Source organism: Oncorhynchus keta, chromosome 14 (assembly GCF_023373465.1).
Source record: "Oncorhynchus keta strain PuntledgeMale-10-30-2019 chromosome 14, Oket_V2, whole genome shotgun sequence".
NCBI classification, from domain to species: Eukaryota; Metazoa; Chordata; class Actinopteri; order Salmoniformes; family Salmonidae; genus Oncorhynchus; species Oncorhynchus keta.
In genome coordinates this window covers 44,800,732-44,827,389 of record NC_068434.1, presented here as the reverse complement: position 1 = coordinate 44,827,389, position 26,658 = coordinate 44,800,732, and the positions used below count along the sequence as shown (strand labels likewise).

The window sequence follows — 26,658 nt, the reverse complement described above, 5'->3', positions numbered from 1 at the left end:
TGTACGCCTATGAAGATATTCCATTTTAAAAAATCAGCCGTTTCCAGCTACAATAAATGAGCTTTTCTTTCAAAAACAAGGACATTTGTAAGTAACTCCAAACTTTTAAACGATAGTGTACATATTACCTCGACTAAACCGGTGCCCACGAATATTGACTCTGTACTGGTACCCCCTGTATATAGCCTCACTATTGTTATTTTACTGCTGCTAATTATTTGTTACTTTTATTTTTTTATATATTTTTTCTTACCTGCATTGTTGGTTAAGGGCTTTTAAGTGAGCACTTCACTGTAAGGTCTACACGTGTTGTATACGATTTGATTTGTTACATTTTGTAAGTAATGTTCTTAACAAAGATCTCGGCTTTCTTTTAGACTGCGAAAGTGATCTTGACTCAGAAAAGGTTGCTCTACTATTCCCTCTATTTCATCTGAATCTCTACTCTAGGCCTGTTCTAGAGATATGTTTTTTTGCCTTCACATCATTAACGTTTAGGACCTATGGAGAGCGCCCTAAAAACTAAACTCTTCTCTCTTTCTCTCTCTGAGGTTTCTGCTCAGACATGACTTTTCAAAGCCCGCCTCCCACAGGGCACCCTAGCCTTTTCACTAACTCTGAAGCCCCTTCTGCCATCGTGTTGTTGATGCTGTGTTAGGGGGCTTGGTCATGAACAACAGCGCTACTTGGTTCTTATGAAGCTGTTGGTCTCTAGCTAGCATACTCTAGCGACCATAACTGGCTACCTAATGCAGTTGGAGTGTTGGTGGTCTATGGACACAGTGATGTATGAGCATGGTCTGATCTTTATGCCCACTGTGTTATCAGGCCATGGCTGTTCCGCTGGGGTTGTTGCACAAAGGCATGGAGTGCTCTGTGAACCATGGGGAACAAAGGGCTCTCCTAGTTTTTAAAAGTTAGGCCTCGCTTAGTTAAATTATGCGTTGTCCTTCTGTGTACACAACAATAAATGCAAATATCCATGACTTGCTACAACCCATTATTTAAATTTGGCGAGGCAAATAATTCACTCCGGTTATTGTCCCAGGATGAGGATTAGATTGCACAGTCTAAGATTTACATAACCTTGTTTACTGATGTGATTGAAGTTCAATAGAGGACGGTCATTCTTCTTCTGTAGTTTAGAAAAGTTTGTTCCCCATGGGACGTCATCCATTTATGCTTTATTTTGAATTCTATTCTCTGGGGTTTATGTGCGATTGCTGTCAACTTAAGGAGCAGCCCTGTGTCTTTACTCTGAATTAGTCTAACGGCTTATACAGACAGTCTGGTCACCCTAATGGTACAGAGTCTCACCAAATGTATACATGACTGCGCCCCTGCCCAGTCATGTGAAATCCATAGGTTAGGGCCTAATGAATTCATTTCAATTGACTGATTTCCTTATACGAACTTCAACATCCTTGAAATTGTTGCGTGTTGTGTTTAATCATTTTGTTCAGTATAATTTGTGAAACTCACATTTTCCCCGAGTACCCATTTGATGCACAGATTTTCAACCCCGTCACGGAGCCTCCAAAACCTGCAACTTTTGGGTACGGAGCAACACCCTCCTGGGGCTGTGGCGGTCATGAATTATTTTGTTGTCAGTAATTGTCATGCATATGACTGCCAGTCTCACCATAATTAACCGTTAATTAACCATTGCTGCGCTGCTTGTGTGGCAACCAAGTTAGGGGGTATTTAGTCAATGGAAGATTGAATTAAAATGACACAATTAGAAGTGAAATGAGAAAAGGCTACACCAACCGAAAGCCAACAGGTAGGCTGCTATTTAGGCTAGAATCTGAATGGAGTTATGTTGCTCCCAGCCTCCCATGTCTTACTCACACACATGTCGCACGGCCTCTGCTCCCTAATAGCCTACAGCCTCTCTGCTTCTCTGTGTCTGTGTAATTCTGCCAGTTTTAAAAAATACATGTAAAAAAAAGTAGCTTTTCTGCTGCTTCCCTCACTTGGACCGCTTGTCCTTTCGGGAACGGGTTTTAAATATAAGTGTATGCATATTGGGTCCAGGGCTTTCCCGTGTCCATTAAGGGACCCATCACCATTTTCCCTTATTATTCAAATTAAATCATGACGTGTTTAGACGGACAATCGAGCGCTGAGTACCAGGCCATTAGCAAGTTTAGTAGACTAACCATCAGCGGCATTCATTTGTGCAGTTTTGGATGGGATTACCAACGGTCACAGAATATTTGACCGAGGTCATGACTGGTGGTAATACGGTCACCGCGACAGCCTTAGAGCCTCAGTGTTCCCAACAGACATTAAAGCTGTTTCGGGAATGGTTATCTCACTGAAATGCAAGCCCAGCGTTGAACACACACTTTGTTTTGTCCGATAATTCCTAGTCCTGCCGGTCTCCACCATATGCCCAGGGCCAGACTCCTATCTTCTGTCAATGTTTTTATCAGTACCTTTGCAGCTGTTGTCGGTAATGCAAAGACCTAGTTTATCAATCCAGCTCAGTGATGTTTTGTAGCAGCCAGTAGTTTGATTGGATATATTTTTTTAAATGTTCAAGTGAATTCTAGGCCCACATGGAATATCTTCACGGGGCCTATGCTTTGCCCCTGTCTTACCTCCGCTTTAATGACGCTGAGGAGGAAAGGGAAAGGAAGGAGAATGAGTCAGAGCAAGAGAATGTCTCCAATAACACAAAGGTCATACAGATGGACTAATCATAAAAGTGCCACACAGACTATTTTAGATATTCTTTTCAAAACAATTATCTCATTTATCTCCAACTCAGCAGGTCAGCAGGCAGGTTTGAATGACAAGACAATTAGTGAACAATGTACACCTGGTAAAAGTTGTGATGTGCTTGGGGAGTTGGAGATGCAGGTGAGGGCTGTGTATTGCATCTGATCACCCCAGTACAGGTAGCTCACTAAAAGACTATCTCTGATTCTCCAACAGCCAGAACAAGGCAGGGCTAGACTTCCGTTTGGCACGGTCGTCCAAACCCATTGAAATTCAACTAGGTATCTCATGGACAAGTAACTTTTAAGGAAAGGTGAAGACTTGTCAATGGACCTTGCTATTGCGATTTGTTTAGCAAATTACTTTGACATACTGCTCTCAGCCCCCATCAGACAGAGAGTTGTAGGGGTGTTCAAACTTGATACTTTAATGTTTTTGGTTTTAAAGTGTTGACCCCCCCCCCATTCTCACACACTGCACACATGATTTTTGTGAAAGCCTTATTAAATCCAACCTTTAACTCCACATTGTCCTTCCCAAATTGAACGCAGCCGCGAAATCCAATTCAATTTATTCTCTCCCTGAATGCCTTTTTTCTCATATTGATATTCTTATGAGCAGTCCCTGGAAGATATTGCTACTGTATGTGCACAGCTTATCAGCTGGCTTTCACCATTTCCAATGAATGTAAATGAACTGCTTGGTGAAAGTTCCCAAGGTTTTTGCATGTCATTAGAAAAGTTACATAGGTATTAGTTAAATGGTTTAGAGCCATTAGAAACAGTGTTATTTAAGTCCTTGACTTCTCCTGATCCATAACCCCCTGGCGTGTTCTGGGTGTATGCGGCTATATGTTTTTATATCCAGCCATGAGAAACCTCCGTGTGTGTGTGTGTGTGTGTGTGTGTGTGTGTGTGTGTGTGTGTGTGTGTGTGTGTGTGTGTGTGTGTGTGTGTGTGTGTGTGTGTGTGTGTGTGTGTGTGTGTGTGTGTGTGTGTGTGGGAATTGAGGGAATTGTAGTGCCATTCCTCACCTGCGTTAGGGGAGGGGGGTGGATGTTGACAAAATGTTGCTATTTTCATATACATATATATACATACATTTAATTGGTATTAATTAGCATATATTTCTGTTAATTCCCATATACTCATTTTTCTTCCCATGGAAAGTTTCCACCTCCTGCATATTCCCCAATATGCGCAACCATAGGCATGACATTTTGGGGATTTTTGATTCTCCCTGATTGTTTAGTTTTTGATTTTGGTGTTTTTTAGTTCTCAAAGATGATTGTTTTTAACATGTATAGCTCCATTAACTTTTCTGCGTAATTTATATCTGGTTTTAGTCATTTAAGTTTACGCTGATTTTACCAACCCCAGATTTTGGGGAGTGGCGGCAACGATTTACCAGCAGTAGCCCACCACTGCTAAATGAATATAGGGGAAACACTGATCGTTTAGAATGTATTAACAAGTATCCTCTGTGAAGTGAATGCCATATCCTAATCCTGTTAAAAAGACAAAATACTGCTGATGCCCAGGCAATTAATCTGTATTACAGGGTTCCCTAACTGCTTGGCCACAGTTGATTTATTTTTATTTTATTTGGCCCCCGAGTTTTCTGAGCAGAGTTATATATTTATTTTTATTGTTGGACTGTAAAAAAAAAAACAGCAAATCAGCTCCAAGTGGTTTTAACATTGGAAAGCCGTTCCAGAGTATTCCCACGCATAATAGAGAATGATCGTATACAAATGTAAACAAGGTTTGAGAGGATTGTTTTAGTCAAATATTATATCTGTTGGGCTTCCTGCGGTCAATTTGCAGTTTACAAATGATTTTTAATTATGTTCCGGGCCGGTCCCCTGACCATACGCTCAAGAAGAAATTGCCCCGCGGCTGAATTTAGTTGATCCCTGCTGTAATATGGATATACATTTGAAGAAAGGATTATGCACGTTGGAGCGTGAAATCACTTGATGGGCCACATCATGCCTGGACTGCTTTAGGACTAGTGTGTGTCATGCTGTGAACCTGTCTCTGGAGCTATGAGGATCATACTGCACTTAAAATTGTTTATTTAGAAACAGCCTATTTGGAGATTATCGTTCACATTCTCTCTCCTCTCTTTGCATGTCCCTTTCTCTCTTGTCTCTCCCCGCCTCTTCCTCTTCACTGTCTAATACCATCATTTCATCCATTAGTAGTAAGAAGAACCCTTATTCAGACGAAACGTCCAACATCCTCCCCTAACACGTTCCCAGTGCATTCCAAAGTGAATTTCCCTCTGTGAAAGGATCCTTAACAGAATTGAAATGGAGCTTTATCATAGCGTTCTATTAGTTTACTTGCACTCACTCACTTCATTCTTCCATCCTTCAGGGAACAAGTCGTAAGTCGACGTAACAAGTGTAAGTCGCTCTGGATAAGAGCGTCTGCTAAATTACTTAAATGTAATGTAAATGTAACAATTAAAACCTGCAGAAGTCTCATGTCTCACCGTAGCCGTATCTGGCATTGTGCTGAAATAAAGATATTCAGAGGATCATTTTCACCTGGGTATAACTTTTAGATTATGTCAATGGCTAGTGTATGTTGAAATATCCAATAATTCATTTGTAGCAGCTAGGCTACTTGAGTAAAGCAGCATTGGTCTGCTGAGAATGTGACTCTTTGATAAAGACACAGTCCATTAACTAATAAAACGGTTTCCCTGTGTTTTATGTACAGTTGAAGAGTCTGAACTTTACATTCACCTTAGCCAAATACATTTAAACTCATTTTTCACAGTTCCTGACGCTTAATCCTAGTAAAAGTCCCCTGTCTTAGGTCAGTTAGGATCACCACTGTATTTTAAGAATGTGAAATGTCAGAATAATAATAGTAGAGTGATTTATTTCAGCTTTTTCTTTCATCACATTCCCAGTGGGTCAGAAGTTTACATACACTCAATTAGTATTTGGTAGCATTGCCTTTAAATGGTTTCACTTGGGTCTAATGTTTCAGGTAGCTTTCCACAAGCTTCCCACAATAAGTTGGGTGCATTTTGGCCCATTCCTCCTGACAGAGCTGGTGTAACTGAGTCAGATTTGTAGGCATCCTTGCTCCCACATGCTTTTTCAGTTCTGCCTACAAATCTTCTATAGGATTGAGGTTCAAGGCTTTGTGTTGGCCACTCCAATACCTCAACTTTGTTGTCCTTAAGCCATTTTGCCACAACTTTGGAAGAATGCTTGGGGTCATTGTGCATTTGGAAGACCCAATTGCGACCAAGCTTTAAGTTCCTGACTGATGTCTTGAGATGTTGAGTCAATATATCCACATAATTTCCCCCCTTCATGATGCCATCTATTTTGTGAAGTGCATCAGTCCCTCCTGCAGCAAAGCACCCCCGCGACATGATGCTGCCACCCCCGTGCTTCACTGTTGGGATGGTGTTCTGTGGCTTGCAAGCCTCTCCCTTTTTTCCTCCAAACATAATGATGGTCATTATGGCCAAACACTTCTATTTTGTTTCATCAGACCAGAGGACATGTCTCCCAAAAGCACAATCTTTGTCCCCATGTCCAGTTGCAAACCGTGGTCTGGCTTTTTTATGGCAGTTTTGGAGCAGTGGCTTCTTCCTTGCTGAGCGGCATTTCAGGTTATGTCGATATAGGACTCGTTTTACTGTGGATATAGATACTTTTGTACTTGTTTCCTCCAGCATCTTCACAAGGTCCTTTGCTGCTGCTTTTTGCGCCAAAGTACGTTCATCTCTAGGAGACAGAATGCGTCTCCTTCCTGAACGGCATGACGGCTGCGTGGTCCCATGGTGTTTATACTTGCGTACTATTGTTTGTACAGATGAACGTGGTACCTTCAGGTGTTTGGAAATTGCTCCCAAGGATGAACCAGACTTGTGGAGGTCTACAACAAAAAAAATTGTCTGATTTCTTTTGATTTTCCCATGATGTCATGCAAAGCGGCACTGAATTTGAAGGTAGGCCTTGAAATACATCCACAGGTACACCTCCAATTGACTCAAATGATGTCAATTAGCCTAGCTTCTAAAGCCATGACACAATTTTCTGGAATTTTCCAAACTGTTTAAAGGCACAGTCAACTTAGTGTATGTAAACTTCTGACCCACTGGAATTGTGATACAGTGAATTATAAGTTAAATAATCTGTATATTAACAATTGTTGGGAAGTTGACTTGTCGTTCACAAAGTAGATGTCCTAACCGACTTACCATAACTATAGTTAGTTTAACCTCGAAATTAGTGGAGTGTTTGAAAAACGAGTTTTAATGACTCCAACCTAAGGGTATTTAAACTTCCGACTTCAGCTGTACATGTATATTTCCATACTATGAGGTTGGAATAGTACTGTGAAAATGGCAATGTCATTGTAGCGTCATCCTGTTTTGGTGGGATGGAATTTTGGCCTAATTACTTAATAGGCCAATAAGAAAGAATTTCAAACCTCTCTGCCAATAACTCATTTTCAGTTTTCCCTCCCCACTCAGACAGCTCTAGCAAAATTCTTGCTAGAGAAATGTATCTTTGCCATTTTAATTGAAAACAATCACAGTAAGGTATTTATTTTTTAGCTTCCAAACCATTGCTGAAGGATTTAGCTTTTGTTAGTAATCATACTGTCTCTAACTGCCTCATACAGTGGATATGTGTCATATGCCCTGGGGCACTTCCACAGGGATCCTTGGTGGCTTGTTTTTGGTTTGGCCCGTGGCACTTCCGGCTCGTTCCTCCTGGGTTTTCGTTGGTTTGGTTTGGGGCATAGGCCTGAAGAGACTTGGAGACTATAGGCCTCTGGGCTTGCTCTAAATCACCACTGCACAGAGACAGATTATTCCAATAATCTATGCTGTTGCTCCTGTTGTCTTCTGGGTAATCATATGGGGTGTGTTTTAACTGTGAGTGAGACACATAATGGTGAAGGCAAACCTTTTAAAGGTCTAGGATGTATATGTCACTGGCCATGCATACATTTTAAGACTAGCATAATCCTTCCAGACCTTACCAACTAATTCCCAGGTGTTCTGCCTTTTCCAGCACCCTTTACCATGTTAATGCATTTTTTAGTGTTCATAAATTATTTCTAATGATGCACGATATATCGATGAACATATCGGAATCGGCTGATATTAGCTAAAAATACCAACATCGTTATCGACCCGATGTCTAGTGTAACGCCGATGAGCAAAACCAACGTCAAAGCCTACGTGCATACCTATATGACATAGGTACATGATGTAATGACGCCACGTAAAAGGTTGTGCAACACAGCATTCCTAACCTAGCCCACAATGTCCGCTGTATGGATTGAGCAGTCAACAAGTCAAGCAGTCATTTGAAAGGGTAAGAAAATGTCAGCGAAATTTCAACAACTCCAAAGGCGAAATCCATTAACGGCAAGATAATGGTATTCATTTCATTGTTCTCTGACGTGGGTGATGTTGGCTTTTGCTGACTGGTCGAGCACCGGTACACATGTTGCCATACCAGAGTTGCACAGTAATAGCGTCACTGCTATTAGCTTCATGACATACTATGGAACGCCGTTTGGGTCTTTGCGTGTCAAAAAATATGAAATAAGCTTTTAATTTGACACGTCAAATGACACAGTTCTGTTATAGAATTGTTGTGTGTTCTGAATTTTTTTACATGCGAGCCAAGCACCACCACTACGATCAGTAGCACTGTGAAAGCTGTACAAAAAGTATTTACAATAATGCGTTGGTAATAAAGCATTATTTGTTTGACAACTTCTAGGGTAGCTAGCTTTAGCTTGGTACCTAGCTAGCACCAATAAAACCAGCCTGAAAACAATGACCAGATGAAACTGCAGTCATTTTCATTACTTTAAACAATGATTTATGAATCCTTGTAAGTATTAGCTAGGTAGCCACTTGTTGTTTGCCTATTGAAATTGAACTTCAGTTCATGAAAATAAATAGCTAGCCAGCTACTTAACCATGTTGCCCAAAGCTACCGTTATAAGCAGCCAGCTAGCTTCATCTGGCAAATGAGGCTCTTCCAGAATGGGTTATGTGTTCTGAAGCTAGCCACAATAAGGATTTGAAAGTGATGCAGAAGGTTACAATTGGTGGAATCATGCCATATTTACACTAGATAATGTTAAACAAGGTTGGAATGTGAAGCAATGAAATGAGGTATCAGTCTACTCGTTGACACCTACAGAACACAACTGTGAAGTGTTTACGCAAATATTAGCGTTGTAGCTCTTATCGCGGGGCTGTGACTGTGTGAAATATCCTTCCCTGCCTATTGTGTGTATTGACATTCATATTGCACTGTACAGCTTTACCTAAGGATTGGGGCTCAATGAAAATGGTTATCAGTCTATTCAATACCCAAGCTGTTTTTTCCTAATAACGTCAGAGTTATTAGACTCCAAAACATCCACGCAGTATTTTCCACCGGGAATAGTGTTCAATACACATAGGTTGCCAGTAAATGTGGCTCAATTCACAGTTGTTTCAGAGTCCTGCAATTAGAGCTACGACACAAATGTCCTCTGGGTGTCACAGAGTAAACCCATGTCACTGAGCCACAATCCATAGGTACAGTGAAACAAGTATGCCCCCAATGCAATTCTGAAGTTTAATACATCCAGTGTGATTTCAACAGATTTTTGTGAAATTAACAAATTGTCTTTATTTGATTTTTATATAACAATGTTCCAACCTCGTCTAGCATGATCTAATTCAATTATGTCATATGTCTACTATTTGTATTCATTTGCATCACTGTCAATGACATACTTTAATTTTGAAGGCTAACCACAAAGTCCACTATTGTGGCTAATCCTTATTGTGGCTAGCTTCACAGATGGGTCCGACCATTAATCAAATAAGAACTGTCTTATAAATGAGGGTTATTTTAGATGACACCTAGCTATTTAGTTAGTTAGCTAGCTAACTGCAGCTACTGAAACAGATTGTTGTTATGCTATGTTTTTGGGGAAGAACACTGTTTGCATCCATGAGCTAGCTAGCTTTTTTTTATGACCAGCACTGTAGGTACGCGAGACAACTTTACCATCATAGCACACGTATCGATGAACCATTGTGTAACTATGGAATACGAGTGATAGTGTAATCAATGTGTAATAACTACGTAAAACATTTATGAACGCGTAAATGTATTATGTGACATACAGTCATATTCAGGATTGGTCAACAAGCTTATTTGACACGTCAAATAGTGTTATTTGACACGCAATGACTCACACGACGTTCCATAGTATTAGAAATCCTAGTTGAGAATGAAACGACTGAACGAATTAACAACGAAACTGCACAGCAAGTAAGTGAAAGAAATGGGTTTTAATTATGTTTTACGGGTAATGGGGACATATTTAAATGCCAACAAAATAACTTGTGTGTGTGTGTAGCCTTTATTTAACTAGGCAAGTCGTTTAATAAACAAATTCTTAATTACAATGACGGCCAAACCCGGATGATGCTGTGCCAAATGTGCTATAGGACTCCCAATAACGGACGGATGTGATACCTCTTGCACTGAGATGCAGTGCCTTAGACTGCCGCGTCCGTGTGTGTGTTTTAACTATTTAACTGTACTAGAATGCTTAAAATGCCGCAAAAATGTTAAACGTTGGTTATCGGTATCAGTGTCGTTTTTTTATGGGCAAGGAAAATACCAGGTATCGGCCAAAAATGTTATATCGGTGCATCACTAATTATTTGTTCATTAGTCGAAGCCCCTCAAAGCTCCAATTTGAGAATGTACAGCTGCATTCGTCTGACATGTTTCTGTGTTTAATCATTGAGTTGGGTTGCTCTGCACTTGAGTCTGACTGATGAGCAAAGTTTTTAACGTATTTTTACACTTTGTTTCTTAACCATCTGTCAAATATGTCTTTACATCTTTACAAGATGTTTTGGGGTGTTGGACTGATCTTTTTGATGGTGTACATACCCGCTACACACAGACTTAAGTTATGGAAACGCTGCTGGCAGCAGAATCCAATACAGCAAAGAGTTCCTACTTCAACAAAGCAACGTGATCGTTATCCCAAGGGCCCATCTCTGATTGTCTGCGAGTGGAAGGATTACAAGCCCAAATGCAAACATGGAAAACGTGGGGAATCAGGCAGACTTAAAATATTTAAGAACAAACTTTCCTTACCCACCACCTTGCTGATCAACACCCAGTCAATGAGGGGGAAAGCGGGTGAGCTGTTTGACAGAGTTCCGGACAGTGAGGTGCGGTCTGCCGGCTTCACACTGGTCAGTGCGGACCATGATCTGACCGCTACAGGGAAACACCACGGTAGTGGAGTCTGCCTGCTTATCAGGGATCAGTGGTATAAATCGATCCTGGTAAGAGAGGGACTCTGTACCCCCCGACTTTCGAATTGCTTTCTGTGTCACTGCGACCCTACGATCCGCCCTGCGAGTTTCCCTAATTGTTTACCGTTGTGTATATTCAAACAAAACCGAATCTAGCAATGGCATCAGAGATGATTTATTATCCGTCAAAGAAATTGGACTCCATTTCCCCTGACACACCCACATTTATATTATGGGATTTTAACAACTGCACTCTACGCAAGGTCCTGTTCACATACCACCAGTATGTAAAATGCCATCTGAGGAAAATAAGACTTGATTTGTGCAGTGGGACAATACCAAATGCTTTCTCTTCCACCACCAAACCTCCCCTGGGGACATCAGACCACAACATTGTTGACCTCCGGCCAAGCTTCTATCGGTTCCTGGATAGGGAGAAACATACAGTTAAAACTGTCCAGATCTGGAACGAGAACCCCATCACTCGTCTCCAAGGGTGTTTTGGAGCTCTGCTCTTGACTCTGTTGTTTGACTATATAACCTTCTGTGTTGTCAGTTGTGCCTTCCAAGACCTGTGAAATCTTCCCTAAAGTTGTACTTTGAAAAACAAGGAATACGCTTCCTGGCCTTCATTTTTATGCATACAAAGAAATGTCAATTGAAAGAAGTTTAAATGAAATGAAGTGCAGCTAGTTTGCAGTCTTTCCAGCTTCAGTTTGAATTGATTTTGTTAGCTGTGTTGTTGGCTAGCTCCTCTGAACATTTTGTCCTGCCGAGTGAGCATACTTTCTATGCCAGGTGAAATCGCACCTCAATAGCTCATTGTTATGGATGTATCCAAATAAATGTCACTAGAAAACTGCAAATGCAACACTTTGCAGTTATTCTGGCATATTCTGCACTTTTTGACATGACTTTAAGTTAGCGAGCAACCGAGGGATAAGAATGTTGCCAGCCGGTATGGCAATGGAAAATTTAGAACGAATGACTGGGTCGTGTCCATAGATGCAGAACAAAAAGACTGAACGACTGGGTTGCGTCTCTGGCAACCGAAGCGATGGCACTAATGACCAGCCGGCTTGTGTAGCGACCCTCGATTTGTCAGGACTATCTTGTGGATGGATGAATTAGTGTGAATAAATTCATCAAAAGAATGTCATTTTATTAGTATCTTTACCCCTTTTTCTCCCCAATTTCGTGATATCCAATTTGTAGTTAGTCTTGTCCCATCACTGCAACTCCCGTACGGACTCTGGAAAGGTGAAGGTCGAGAGCCATGTGTCCTCTGAAACACGACCCTGCCAAGCCGCACTGCTACTTGACACACTGCTCGCTTTACACTGAAGCCAGCCACACTGTTTCAAAGCTCATGTGCCCGCACCGCCACAAGGAGTCGCTAGAGTGCGATGGGACAAGGACATCCTGGCCGGCTAAACCCTCCCGACGCTGGGCCAATTGTGTGCCGCCTCTTGGGTCTCCCAGTCGCCGGCTGCGACATCACCTGGCATCGAACCTGGGTCTGTAGTGATGCCTCAAGCCTTTATACCGCTGCGCCACTCTGTAGTCACAAAATAACGTTTTTAACGAAAATGTCAATCATTAGTTTAATATGTTGGTAACCCATTGTATAAAAGTGATAATGGCTTCGAAGCCGTTGTTTGGAGGATATATTGGCTCGGTTTGCCAAATTCGTATCGGGCCTAACACCCATGCTAATATATCCTCCAAACACCGGCTTCTCGGGCATTATCCCTTAATTGACTTGGGTGAATACTTATCAAATCAAGGTATATTAGTGTTTTTTATTTTATAATTTTTATTCCACTTTGACATTAGTGTTTTGTGTAGATCGCTGACATTTTTATGCCAATGGGTGGGTCTGGGCCCGCGCGTGCCTATGCCCCTGTAACAACAGCGCTGCTTGAAAAATAGCCTTGCCCACCCACTCAGATCTACAAATGCTCTTTACTTGTCTTTTTACCTAAAAATGCTAACACCATTAGATATAATTCATAGCAAGCAGTGCACTGGTTTACTTAGATTTTATTAAATATATATTGACCTGTAATGACATTAACTGTCACGTGATGGATTGCCAAAAAGAAGTAACTGAAAGCCACACCCCCAATAAGCCACCGAATATGACTGCATTGAGAGATATGTCACTGCTTCTATGGCTATATTTAATGTATTTATTTAACCCTTATTTTACCAGTTAAGTTAACTGAGGATCATTTACAGCAATGACCTGGGGAATAGTTACAGGGAGGGATGAATGAGCCAATTGGAAGCTGGAGATGATTGGGGCGGCAGGGTAGCCTAGTGGTTAGAGTGTTGGACTAGTAACCGGAAGGTTGCAAGTTCAAACCCCCGAGCTGACAAGGTACAAATCTGTCGTTCTGCCCCTGAATAGGCAGTTAACCCGCTGTTCCTAAGCAGTCATTGAAAATAACTGACTTGCCTAGTTAAATAAAGGTAAAATTAAAATTAAATTGGGGGAGAGCCAGATTGGGGAATTTAGTGCCATGGTATCTTTAGTGACCACAAAGAGTCGGGACACCCGTTTAGCATCCTACCCGATAAACTGCACCCTACACAGGGTACTGTCCCCATCACTTCACTGGGGCATTGGGAGATTAGTTTGCTTTTTTTTTACCAGAGGAAAGAATCACAAAACATACCCTGCGTGGTGACACTCAGCACGGAACAGCTGTACAGAAACAGTACAGCAGTAAAAACCAGCTAATCAGTTTAGAGTCACATTTACAATAAAGTTATTGTTTTCTAATCCATTTTTGCATTAATAAATTATGTTGCACGTTAAAGCGATAATTCTTTCAGACATCGATAATGTTTATTTATTTTGTTGCCGTGGTCACCTGCGCCTGTCGCCCTCGTGAACACACTTGTCGCTTTGACTAGAGAGACAAATGGCGTACTAGGCGGAGAACTCTGCTCTATTCCGCTGGCTGTCTGAAAAGCGCTTAAGAGTAACTTACATTTGACTTGGATTTCAGAGTTTATTTATATAGCTCTATATGTAATATATTGATAGGAAGGAATGTCTAGATCTATTCATGTTTAATGGGCATAGTGAGTACTGTAGAGCCGTGTCTCTGGGGGCCAATGTGGTTAAGTGAGTGTTAGATCATGCATAATTGGAATGGATTTGCATGGGATTAGTAGCAACTCCATGACTGTGTACTTAGGGAAGGTGCCTAACCTTATTGCTAGTGGTGATTAAGTGTATGTACGTGATGTGTATGAAGTGGCCAGTGTACATAATCAATTAGCTAATTATCTGGTCGGACACATTCACTCGCCAAGCTCATAGGTCATACAGTGCCTTCAGAACGTATTCATACCCCTCAACTTATTAAACATTTTGTAACTAAATTTTTTTTTTTTTTAAGAATTAAATCTCATTTACACAAGTATTCACACCCCTGACTCAATACATGATAGAATCACCATTGGCAGCGATTAGAGCTTAGAGTCATTGTGGGTAAGTCTCTAAGAGCATTGCACACCTTGAGGGTACAATATGTGCACATTATTATTAAAAAGATTCTTCAAGCTCTGTCAAGTTGGTTGTTGATCATTGCTAGACAGCCATTTTCAAGTCTTGCCATAGATTTTCAAGTAGATTTAAGTCAACACTAACTAGGCCACTCAGAAACATATGTCGTCTTGGTACGCAACTCCAGTGTATATTTGGCATGGCGTTTTAGGTGATTGTCCTGCTGAAAGTATATATTTTTCTCCTAGTATCTGTTGGAACCAGGTTTTCCTCTGCTTGTGCTCAGCTCTGTTCCGTTTCCTTTTTATCCTAAAAAAAAAACAACCTCTGTAGTCCTTGCCGATGACAAGCATAGCCATAACATGCTTAAAAATAGGAGGTGTGATACTTAGTGATGTTGGATAATGCTTTGTATCCAGAACAAAGTTAATTTCTTTGCCACGATTTTTGCAGTTTTACTTTAGTGCCTTATTGCAAACAGGATGCATGTTTTTGATTGTTTTTATTCTGTACAGGCTTCCTTCTTTTCACTCTGTCATTTGGGTTATTATTGTGGAGTAATTACAAAGTTGTTGATCCATTCTCAGGAGAAAGCTATCACAGCCATTAAACTCTTAACTGTTTTAAAGTCACCATTGGCCTCATGGTGAAATTCCTGATCAGTTTTCTTCCTCTCCGGCAACTGAGTTAGGATGGACGCCTGTATCTTTATATCGACTGGTTGTGTTGATGCACCTTCCAAAGTGTAATTAATAACTTCACCATGCTCCAAGGGATATACATTTATATTTTTACCCATCTGCCAATGGGTGCCCTTTGCGAGGCATTGGAAAACCTCCCTGGTCTTTGGGACTGAATCTCTGTTTGAAATTCACTGCTCGGCTGAGGGACCTTACATATAATTGTATGTTTATGCTACAGAGAGGAGGTACTCATTCAATGTCAAACACTGTTTTTGTCCATGCAACTTATTGTGACTTTTTAAGCAAATGTATACTCCTGAACTTAATTACACTTTGACATTATGGGGTATTGTGTGTAGGCCAGTGACCCAAAATCTCAATTGAATCAATTTCCAATTCCGGTTGTAACACAACAAAATGTTAACGTTTCAAGGGTTGTGAATACTTTCTGAAGACACTTTAAATATTCATGAAGCTATCAGGGTTGAGATGCTGACTAAAAAGCTGCCCTGCATACATTATCATCATTAACAACATGTGCAGAGAGCAGATGCTATGAAATACATTGCCCAAATTAACAACCTGTGCATAGCCCGCGAGCCCATTCAGTCCAGTCCTGGGGAGGTTTGAGTTCAAAACAAAAGATTGGGTTAATATATTATTTTATTTACAAATAACTGACCTTTTGAAAAACAAATATGTCTGGAAAGAAATCTGGCGGCCCTCCACTGAATTTTGAAAACCCTGATGTGGCCCTCGAGCCAAAATGATTTGCCACTTACACTACGAATGCATTATTACTTGTAGCTTGAATGGGAATGAGCATTGGATTCAATGGCAATACATCTTTGCCATCTTTACCACTCTTTCTTACAGGAAATGTAGGATTTGTACATTCGCATATTAATTTCCTTTTTTATCCAGGTTAGAAGTGCCCTTGATATCTATCGCTCACTGCTTTGAGAATAGAGGTAGTCCACAAGCGAACTAAACTGGCCTATACTACATCTCTGTAAGAGAGATTCAGACAACTAGGCTAATGTCATCCAACAACAATAACCTACAAAGTGTAGAGGAGGTTTATTTCTTTGTTAATTCACCTTATGACACGTGCCAACAAGGGCGCATCCAATTTTTTGGCGATTATTTTCCTCCTTCCGGTCCATTCCCAAACGAACAAAATGTTGTTAAATACGAATAAAATGTGTCATAACTATTAAATAACATGCACAGAATTTGAAATATATGTTAACTCATATCCCTTTCGTACACTGACCAAATTCCTACTATTTTATCATGCCTACTGATATTTATAAAAGTGGTATACCTGCAAGAAAGGGGTTCAACATTTCCTTATGCTTGTGCTTCTGTCGGAACTAGAAGCACAAGCATTATGCTACACTCGCAATAACATCTACTAACCATGCGTATGTGACTAATAAAATGGGATTTGATATTTTTATAGTTAACATACCTCATCTTCTGTCTGAAATTGGTAATAGAGAATGCCTTGTGTTAGCTTTGTGGCACAACAGATTCCAAATATCCTAATGGTATCTACATTCAACATATCGGCACGGCTTACATTTTTTCTAATAAGCTAACTAGCTAACACCACCATTCATTCTCTGTGAGAATGCTAATGCTAACTGACGATGGCTTCTGAGTATTATACCACGTGGAAAAAAACATTTACATTTTTTTTGTAATATTTTTCCTCAACATAAAATTAACATATCTTTCAAATTCTGTTCACATAATTGTATAGTTTTGACAAATATAATTAATATTTATTTGCCAATCGGCCGGAAGGAGGAAAAGAATCACGTTTGATCAGGAACTGGTTCAAATGGGTGGGGCGTCAAAATCTGGATAGATATTTATTTTAAATTATTGATTGTTGCGAACAGAATTTGATTCCACCCATAACTTCAACCCAAAGTGAGTCTGTCTGCAGTGTGACAGAGGCTTGAAGTGGTACCAATCAATTTGCCGGAGTGGCCTACACTAGGTCCCTATAGGTCCTGGGGAAAATTCCAAATTAGTGCACTATAAAGGACACAACCTTAGTATTTGGTAGGTGAGTCTCATAGAATGATGTATGATTTGTATCTGATATAGTCAGACACTTGAGAAGAGCATGTCGGTCTAGAACTTTCCTATTTCTTGATTAGCAGATAGGACACACAGATGTAAACAAAATATCCTTGAGTGGGAGCAAAGTGCTGTCTACTGGATAGTGAGGGGGCTTACAGAAGAGCCCAGAGAGGGAAATAGACCGACAGCATGAGAGGACAAATTCTGGGAAGGGAGGAGGGGATTTGAAAGGGTAAGAGGTGTGTGTTTCTGGGGATGCAAGCAGACTGCTATTCCAGGCGTTAGGAGCGGTAACCCTGTCACTTCACATTACCGTCAGAGACAAGCTTCCTCTATGTGTGTGTGTGTTGGGGGTTGGATCAGCCCCCATGACACTCCACATCACTGTTAAATTGAGCTCCTCGCGGCAATCTAGGAAGAGTTTGCTGACACATACACACACACCAGTATGGCTCTGTGGCTGTGGTCAGTTTAGTTATTGCACATATATGGAAAGAAACCCTGTCAAAAGCAGCTCTTACAAGCCCACAGTGAGTCACATGATAAACAACAGGGTTACAGTAGCTGGGCTCCCTAATGATTAGTAAAGGTTTGTCATTAATCCCATCATCATGTATTTCTCATTTATATGTTAATTCCTAGTGGCTTGAATACTGTCTGGGAGTAGCTAGATTCCATAATGATTAGTAAAGGTTCATCATTAACCCTTTACTCATGTATTTCTCATTTACATTTTAGTTCCCTAGTGGCTTGAATTGTTAAAAATATGCAGATTTCCGTATCAATTTCAATTAGATTTATTGATTGCTTTGTTGTATAGCTTTTACTTTGTCTCATCAATGTCCTGTGGTTTGCTCCTTTTCTGTGGCGAGATGCAGGTTCTCTTGATAGGATTAAGGCTCCTAGGGGTCCTTCCCAATAGGCACCCTATTCCCTATAAATGCACTACTTTTGATCAGAGTCCTATGGGCTCTGGTCAACGGTAGTGCACTATACATAGAGAATAGGGTGCCATTGGGGACTCAGCCCCGTTCTACTATACCTTTCTGCACGGATTAAGATTTAGGGCTGAATAGAGTAAAGAAAATGTCAATAATAATTGACATGAAAATAAGATTGTTGGTGATTAGACAAGTTTGTTACACATAATTGATCAGCGCTAATAATCCAGAAACATAAACACACAGCTGGAGTCTCTACCTCTTGATGGTTTGTGTTTGCTTCAATCACTGAACTGAAAAACTCCATCACTAATCAGGTAGATGTGGAAAACACACGGGTGGGAAAACACCAGGGACTCAGGCCTAACGACTATATATCTCTCTAGAAGTGATTCAATGCTAATAATAATGTTTGTTATGCTGCCAGTGTAAGTAGAGGGTGTGTTTGGATCATTTAGATGTTATGTTGGAGAATGTATTTATCATATTAACCCGCATGGTGCTGTAGTTAGGCAGGCTTGCAGGAGTGTGGCGTTTTGCTCGACTTAGCAACAGTTATTTTATTGGTATTTATTTTACCTTTATTTAACCAGGAAGGTTTGGGTTTCTCCAAGTGTTCTTGACTAATGTTGGATCGTGGACTGCATGACGGCGTAGTTTGTTCAAGCCCTTAGCTGTTCAAAATGTGCTAGTGAGTCAAGTCATTGAGACTCACGATATCACTTGGTTCCTAGCACTGGAACGAGTCATGGATCTTGGCAGTGTATGTTGATATTCCCTGGGTCTGCTGAGGGGTGGCATCCTCAAGAGCATCCATCCCTTAGTGCCAGGCCAGCCTCTCACTGCCTGGTGAGATAGGACCTTGCACACTATAAAGAACACAAGAGATTAGGAGTCTGTCTGGCTCATCTCTCTCCCTCCCTCTAATGTGATGTGTGTTTATCTGTTTCAGAGATGAGCTCAGAGAACCTGAGGACATGCTTCCAGATAGTCAACGCCTACATCTACCTGTCAGCTACTGACTTCCTACAGAACTATGCTGAGGGCCTGTGCAGATCCTTCTGTAATCTACTCAAAGATATCACCAACGAAGGACAAGTCCAAGTTCTGAAGGTTGTGTGTGCTTGTGTGTCTGTGCTTGTGTGTCTGTGCTTGTGTGCCCACGCTTGCACCCTTTTGTACATTTGTTTTCACTCGGTTTTACTCTCCATTATCGATGCGCCGGCTTTAGGAATTTAATCATGGCTTCTCTGAGAATTGTATTTCTGGGAAAACTCCACTTCTAACCCCCCAGTGCACGTTTTGGTTTTTGCCGTAGCACTACACAGCTGATTCGAATAATCAAAGCTTGATTTTACATTTACATTTAAGTCATTTAGCAGACGCTCTTATCCAGAGCGACTTACAAATTGGTGCATTCACCTTATGACATCCAGTGGAACAGCCACTTTACAATAGTGCATCTAAATATTTTAAGGGGGGTGAGAAGGATTACTTTATCCTATCCTAGGTATTCCTTAAAGAGGTGGGGTTTCAGGTGTCTCCGGAAGTTGGTGATTGACTCCGCTGTCCTGGCGTCGTGAGGGAGTTTGTTCCACCATTGGGGGGCCAGAGCAGCGAACAGTTTTGACTGGTCTGAGCGGGAACTGTACTTCCTCAGTGGTAGGGAGGCGAGCAGGCCAGAGGTGGATGAACGCAGTGCCCTTGTTTGGGTGTAGGGCCTGATCAGAGCCTGGAGGTACTGAGGTGCCGTTCCCCTCACAGCTCCGTAGGCAAGCACCATGGTCTTGTAGCGGATGCGAGCTTCAACTGGAAGCCAGTGGAGAGAGCGGAGGAGCGGGGTGACGTGAGAGAACTTGGGAAGGTTGAACACCAGACGGGCTGCGGCGTTCTGGATGAGTTGTAGGGGTTTAATGGCACAGGCAGGGAGCCCAGCCAACAGCGAGTTGCAGTAATCCAGACGGGAGATGACAAGTGCCTGGATTAGGATGAGGTGGTTAACTGAATCAGGTGTGTAGTGCTAGGGCAACAACCAAGACGTGCACGCGGGGGGGCAGGACCGAGTTTGGGAAACCCTGCTCTAGAGGAAGACAGGGATCTGTGGTACTTGTATCCATTCTGTGATCCCTGCATCCCTCTCTTCCCCAATACTATAGAGTCTGGGGCTCGAGGGGAGCGGGTTGAGAGCTTCAAGTTCCTCACTGTCCACCTCACTAAGGAATTAACGTGGTTCACACAACAACACAGTCTTGAACAAGGCACGACAGCGCCTCTTCCCCCCCTTAGGAGGCTGAAAAGATTTGGCATGGGCACTCAGATCCTCCAAAAATTTCTACAGCTGCACAATTGAGACTATTTTTGACTGGCTGCATCACCGCTTGGTATGGCAACTGCTCAGCATCTGACCGCAAGGGGCTACAGAGGGTAGTGCGTATGGCCCAGTACATCACTGGGGCCAATCTTCCTGCCATCCAAGTCCTCTATATCAGGCGGTGTCAGAGGAAGGCCCTAAAAATTGTCAGAGACACCAGTCACCCAATTTATAGACTGTTCTCTCTGCTACCGCATGGCAAGCGGTACCGGAGCACCAAGTCTGGAACCAACAGGACCCTGCACAGCTTCTTCCCCCAAGCCATAAGATAGTAAATAGTCAACCAATAGCTACTGGGACAATCTGCATCGACTCTTTTGATTCTTCAGACTCTGCTGCTGCTGTCTATTATCTTGTTGCCTAGTCACTTTATCCCTGCCTATATGTACATATCAACTTCAATTACCTCGTACCTCTGCACATAGACTCGGTACTGGTAGCCCGTGTATATAGCCAAGTTATCGTTACTCATTGTGTATTTATTCCTCACGTTGTACTTTTTTCTATTTTTCTCTGCATTGTAGTAAGCATTTTACTGTTAGTCTACACCTGTTGTTAACGAAGCATGTGAAAAATAACATTTGCATTGATTTAATGGGCAGTATGAGCCAAGAGTAGTGTACTGCACCAGTAACTGTGCAAGGTTTTGTGGCTATATCAGCAGTGAGAGTTAACGCTGTGCTCAAACTCACACTAAAAACAACAAGCACAGTGTTACTTGAACAAAGCAACTGCCCAGTATAAGGTCACTCTAATTGTCCTGCCCAGTAGGATGTGAAGGTTGTTTCACTCTGGGCACAGCCTGTACATAAAACTAATAGCTCAAATGAACATTGTACAGTAATGAGAGACCAATGCTGGTTTAATCTAGCTGTGGGTGAGGACTATGTTTGTTTCCCTCTTGATATCTCGGTGGGCCAAAGACTAAATAAGACTACATATTTTACAAAGAAACAAACAAATGAGCTCTATCTACATCTTTTCTTCCCCCCCCAGCCTGTGCGTACAGTATGTCCATCAGTGTAACAGGGCAGTGGGGGGAAAAACCTCTCCCTGTACCAGGAGTCAGCCTTCTGCTGTTAACATTTTATTTGATTAAATCAAAGAAGGAATAACAAGGCTGTGTGCTCTTTTAATACTGCATTGCTTTAGTGTTTCACCGTGATAGCTAACTCCCTCCATACTTATCTCCGCTTTCTCGCTCTTCCTTTCTTTTGTTTCCCTCCTTTTCCTCTCCATCTTTGCTTCCATCCATCCATTTTAGAATTTAATGGTGCCAAACATATGGAAACCATGATACATGTGTTTGATTCCATTTATTCCAATCTGTTCCAGTTATTACCATGAGCCTGTCCTCCGCTTTAAAATCCCACCAGATGCCACTGGTCTCCATGTATACTGAACAAAAATGTCAATGCAACATGCAACAATTTCAAAGATTTGACTGAGTTACAGTTCATTTAAGGAATCAGTTAATTGAAATAAATTAATTTGGCCCTAATCTGGGGATTTCACATGACTAGGCAGGGGCGCAGCCATGGGTGGGCCTGGGCAGGCATAGGCCCACCCAGTTGTCAGCCAGGCCCAGCCAATCAGAATGAGATTTTCCCCCACAAAAGGGATTTATTATAGACAGAAATCATGTGCAAAACCCCCTCAGATGATCTCGCAGGTGAAGAAGCTGGATGTGAAGGTCCTGGGCTGGCGTGGTTACACATGGTCTGCGGCTGTGAGGCCGGCTGGACATACTGTCAAATTCTCTAAAACAACGTTGGAAGTGGCTTGTGGTAGAGAAATGAACATTTAATTCTCTGGCGGTGATTCCTGCAGTCATGCCAATTGCACGCTCCCTTAAAACTTTAGACATCTGAAGCATTGTGTTGTGACAAAACTGCACATTTTAAAGTGGCATTTTATTGGCCGCAGCACAAGGACCGTGTAAGGACCGTGCTGTTTAATCATCTTCTTGATATGCCACACCTGTCAAGTGGATGGATTATCTTGGCAATGAGAAATGCTCACTAACAGGAATGTAAACAAATTTGTGCACAAAATGTGAGCGAAATAAGCTTTTTGTGCGTATGGAACATTTCTGGCCTCTTAGCTCATGAAACATTGGACCAACACTTTACATGTTGCATTTATATTTTTGTTCATTATATACTTGGTCATCTGGTTTCTAAAGTGATTGATGTGGTGTTCATAGCTGCATTGGCTTGTTCAGTGGGTTTGGGAGGCTGACGGGAATTTGATTGAGAGGGGAGGACTAGAGGGAAGAAGAGAGTATGAGAAGGATTAAGGGTGAAATGAGGTGGAGATGTGTACAGACTTTGGCCAGCACTGTCGATTTGTGAGGAGGGAATGGAGGGAGTGAGAGGAGGAGAAGGGTGGTGGGTTCTGAAGGACAGAGTTGTGCGTGTCTGTGTTTTTTCTGTGGGGAAAGTGTCAGCCACTTGCCTCCCTGTTGAAGAGGATGACTGAGGAAAAGCAGCTCAAGTCTGCGATGCCAGTGTGAGAGACAGAGAGAGAGGCAGAGGCCAGGCACTGTGCTGCTGTGTCCCGCTGGCCCCTGAGAGAGAGGGAGAAGGCAATAGAAAGAGACGGGGAGAGGAAGTGAAAGAGAGGGAACAGAGAAGTGGAGGAGACGGGGAGAGGAAGTGAAAGAGAGGGAACAGAGAAAGTCGGGGAGATGGAGAGAGTAAGAAAGATGCATGAGTCTCGGTGTCAGATTACAGCCACCTGTTTGAATCCACTGCCATCTTGGATCTAGAGTGTGGAACCAGACAATCCTTGTATTCAGAAGAAGGCTCACATCTCTCTCCTACCTCAGTTTGTTGCATTTAATTGAGTGTGTGGAATAGTTCTAGATTAGAAACGTTTTAAAATATATGGTACTATTCTGTGAAAGCTTCTCTCCCTCCCTTCCCCGCTCCTCCTCCATTCCCCATATATTCTTCATCAAGCACTATAACAAGCCATTACACAGTGTACAAAACACTGCTCTTTCCATGACATACTGACCATGTGATTCCAGATGAAACCTATGATCCCTTATTGATGTCACTTGTTAAATCCATTTCAATTAGTGTAGTTGATTAAAGACGGATTCTTAAGCCTTGAGACAATAGTGACATGGATTGTGTTTGAGTGCCATGAGCAAGACAAAATATTTAAGTGCCTTTGAACGTGGTATGGTAGTCGGTGCAGTTTGTGTCAAGAACTGCAACACTGCTGGGTTTTTTGTGCTCAACAGTTTCCCGTTTGAATCAAGAATGGTACACCACTGTGGAACGCCAGCATCCCTGCTTTCGACACCTTGTAGAGTCCATGCCCCGACAAATTGAGGCTGTTCTGAGGGCAAAAGGTGGTGCAACTCAATATTAGGAAGGTGTTCGTAATGTTTTGTACACTCAGCGTATATTTACCTTGAAGAGCTGTGATGTCTGGGTGTCTCAGAGTGGGAAATGCAAAAAAAATTAACACTTTTCCAATGTTCACATGCATACTAATACATGTGTGAAATAAGACAAATATAAGCACAAATTATTATTACACATATACACACCAGTGGAGTCTCCTCAGAGGAGGATGGGGAGGACCAAAATAGTGAACCATATAGTAAATATATTCACGTCACCAAATAATTTATTAAAACACACAGTTTTTCGCAATGAAGGTCTACAGTACCCTCAACAGCGCCATGGTGTAGCAGGAGGACAGCTAGTTTCCATCCTCCACTTGGTACAAAACCATGGTTCTCACCCCTTTCCACAGACTTACACATTGACTTCTGGAGGACATCCTGAAACCTATCAGAGCTCTTGCAGCCTGAACTGACATGTTGTCTACCCAATCAAAGGATCAGAATGAGTATAGTACTCAAAGCATAAGCTAAAGCTAGCTAGCACTGCTGTGCATAAAATATGGTGAGTAGTTGACTCAGAAAGACAATAGTTGAACAGAGAGAGAGCAAGAGAGAGAGCGAACTAGCTATATTCACTTCCTTAGCTAGCGAATGCAGCTAGCTAGTTAGGCTATTCAAACACCCAGTTTAAACAGAGAGGGATGTTATGTTAGCTAGCTGGTTATGGCTATCCAACACTGGAACTTTTCCAAGTCAAGTTTAGCTTTCAGTTTTAGTAATTTGCCACTGTCCCTGCAGGTATAACTAACTGGTCATCTGCTTGCATGCTCACTGTACGCTGTACTGCGGGTTTACTAATGCATTAGTTCTAGTAGCGATGTTGACTATGACATTAGCTAATTTGGTGACAACGATGTAGGCTGTGTGTAGCGGTTAGCGGGTAAGATATAAAGGTTTGGCTTGGAAAGTCCATGTCACTATTGTCTCAAGGCTTAATTAAGAATCCGTCTTTAATCAACTACACTACTTGAAATGGATTTAACAAGTGACATCAATAAGGGATCATAGGTTTCATCTGGAATCACATGGTCAGTATGTCATGGAAAGAGCAGTGTTTTGTACACTGTGTAATGGCTTGTTATAGTGCTTGATGAAGAATATATGGGGAATGGAGGAGGAGCGTTGTGCACTGAATTCCACAAGTGAAGGGAAAAGGTAAAAGGAGGGGAGTACGTCGATGCGAGAAGGAATTAACGAGCAAAGCGATCATGCTGTTTGTATGTGGCTGCTATGAAAGGGAACTGTGTTTGCATGTGATCAGGGGTGTATTCATTATGCCGATTATGTTGAATAACGTTTCTTAAACGGAAGCAAATGGAATGAACATACCTGAATTGGTCCAATAGAAACTCTTTTGCAACTGTTGGACTAATGATTACACCCTAGATCAGCTAGCTGCAGGCAAGAGTATGCAAGGCATTGTTGAATGTGTCACTATCTTTCAACTTGATTACTCATCCTTCTCTCAACCTCTGTATGGGAAACTTTCATTCATAGCCTAGATTGTATATTTTTTTTTTTACCTTTATTTAACGAGGCAAGTCAGTTAATTAAGAACAAATTCTTATTTTCAATGACGGCCTGAACAGTGGCCTGTTCAGGGGCAGAACGACAGATTTGTACCTTGTCAGCTCGGGGATTTGAACTTGCAACCTTCCGGTTACTAGTCCAACGCTCTAACCACTAGGCTATCCTGTAGCAGCCTTATAATGGGTTTAGGAAAAATAAGTGTCATGTAGTAACTTAAACCTATCGATGTTACATTAAGCTGAGTGAATGGAATATGAGTGACAGTCATCCAATATTCTGTCATAGAAATAAGGCCATGCTAATATTTTTATTTAAATTTTTATCTTAAACGCACCGACCACCAATGACACACCATTTCTGAGGAAGGGTAGGGTAGCTACAGGAAGTGACTCTTAGTGACGCTAATTAACTTGTTACTCCTCCAGTGCGGTTGTCGATAGCAACAGAGCAGAGGTGACGCCACTCGCTGCTAATTGACACATTGATGAACAGAGACGCTGCTGTGTTTTTCTCAGCTAATGAGGGGAACTGAGGCAACTGATTGAGGTCAGAGATGTATATTTATAAATATGTGTAAGTATACGGCTCTGGTTGAAGTGGGTTTTTTTTCTCATCCTGTTGTTAGTAGTTGTTGGTGCTGTTTTTGCCTCTAGATCATTCTATATGTTAACTAGTTGATCCTGTCGTGCTGTTAACTTTCTACTGACATCACATCTACGCAGCACTATTGTCTACTACAGAAACTGAGTTGATGTGCAGCATGTCTGTATTGTACCAAAAGTTGCACATTCAGTGACTTGTTGGTGAAGTCATCACGTGTACATTGTTTAAAAGTTGACAGTAGTCTCGATAATAGTGTTTACTGTAGCCTTGGTAATAGCTTTTAATATGATGTTACTCCTAAAATGTTGATAGTTGAGACGTTATTTAGAGACCAGAACGGGTCGACAAACATTATTCCAGATATTTTTCCATATTGGAATATAATGTAGAAACACTCTACGTTCTTCTTAGTGAAGCGTCAT

The 26,658-nt window shown here is 41.6% G+C and overlaps 1 protein-coding gene across 1 annotated transcript in view; it reads left to right on the top strand.

The window, feature by feature from the left end:
• Nucleotides 1-26,658, top strand: part of ipo11 (importin 11) — a 234,524-nt gene that overhangs the window by 114,294 nt on the left and 93,572 nt on the right. Inside the window, exon 23 of the mRNA XM_035786216.2 lies at nt 19,261-19,421. Coding sequence (XP_035642109.1) covers nt 19,261-19,421 — 161 coding nt within the window. The remainder of the gene's footprint in view (nt 1-19,260; nt 19,422-26,658) is intronic.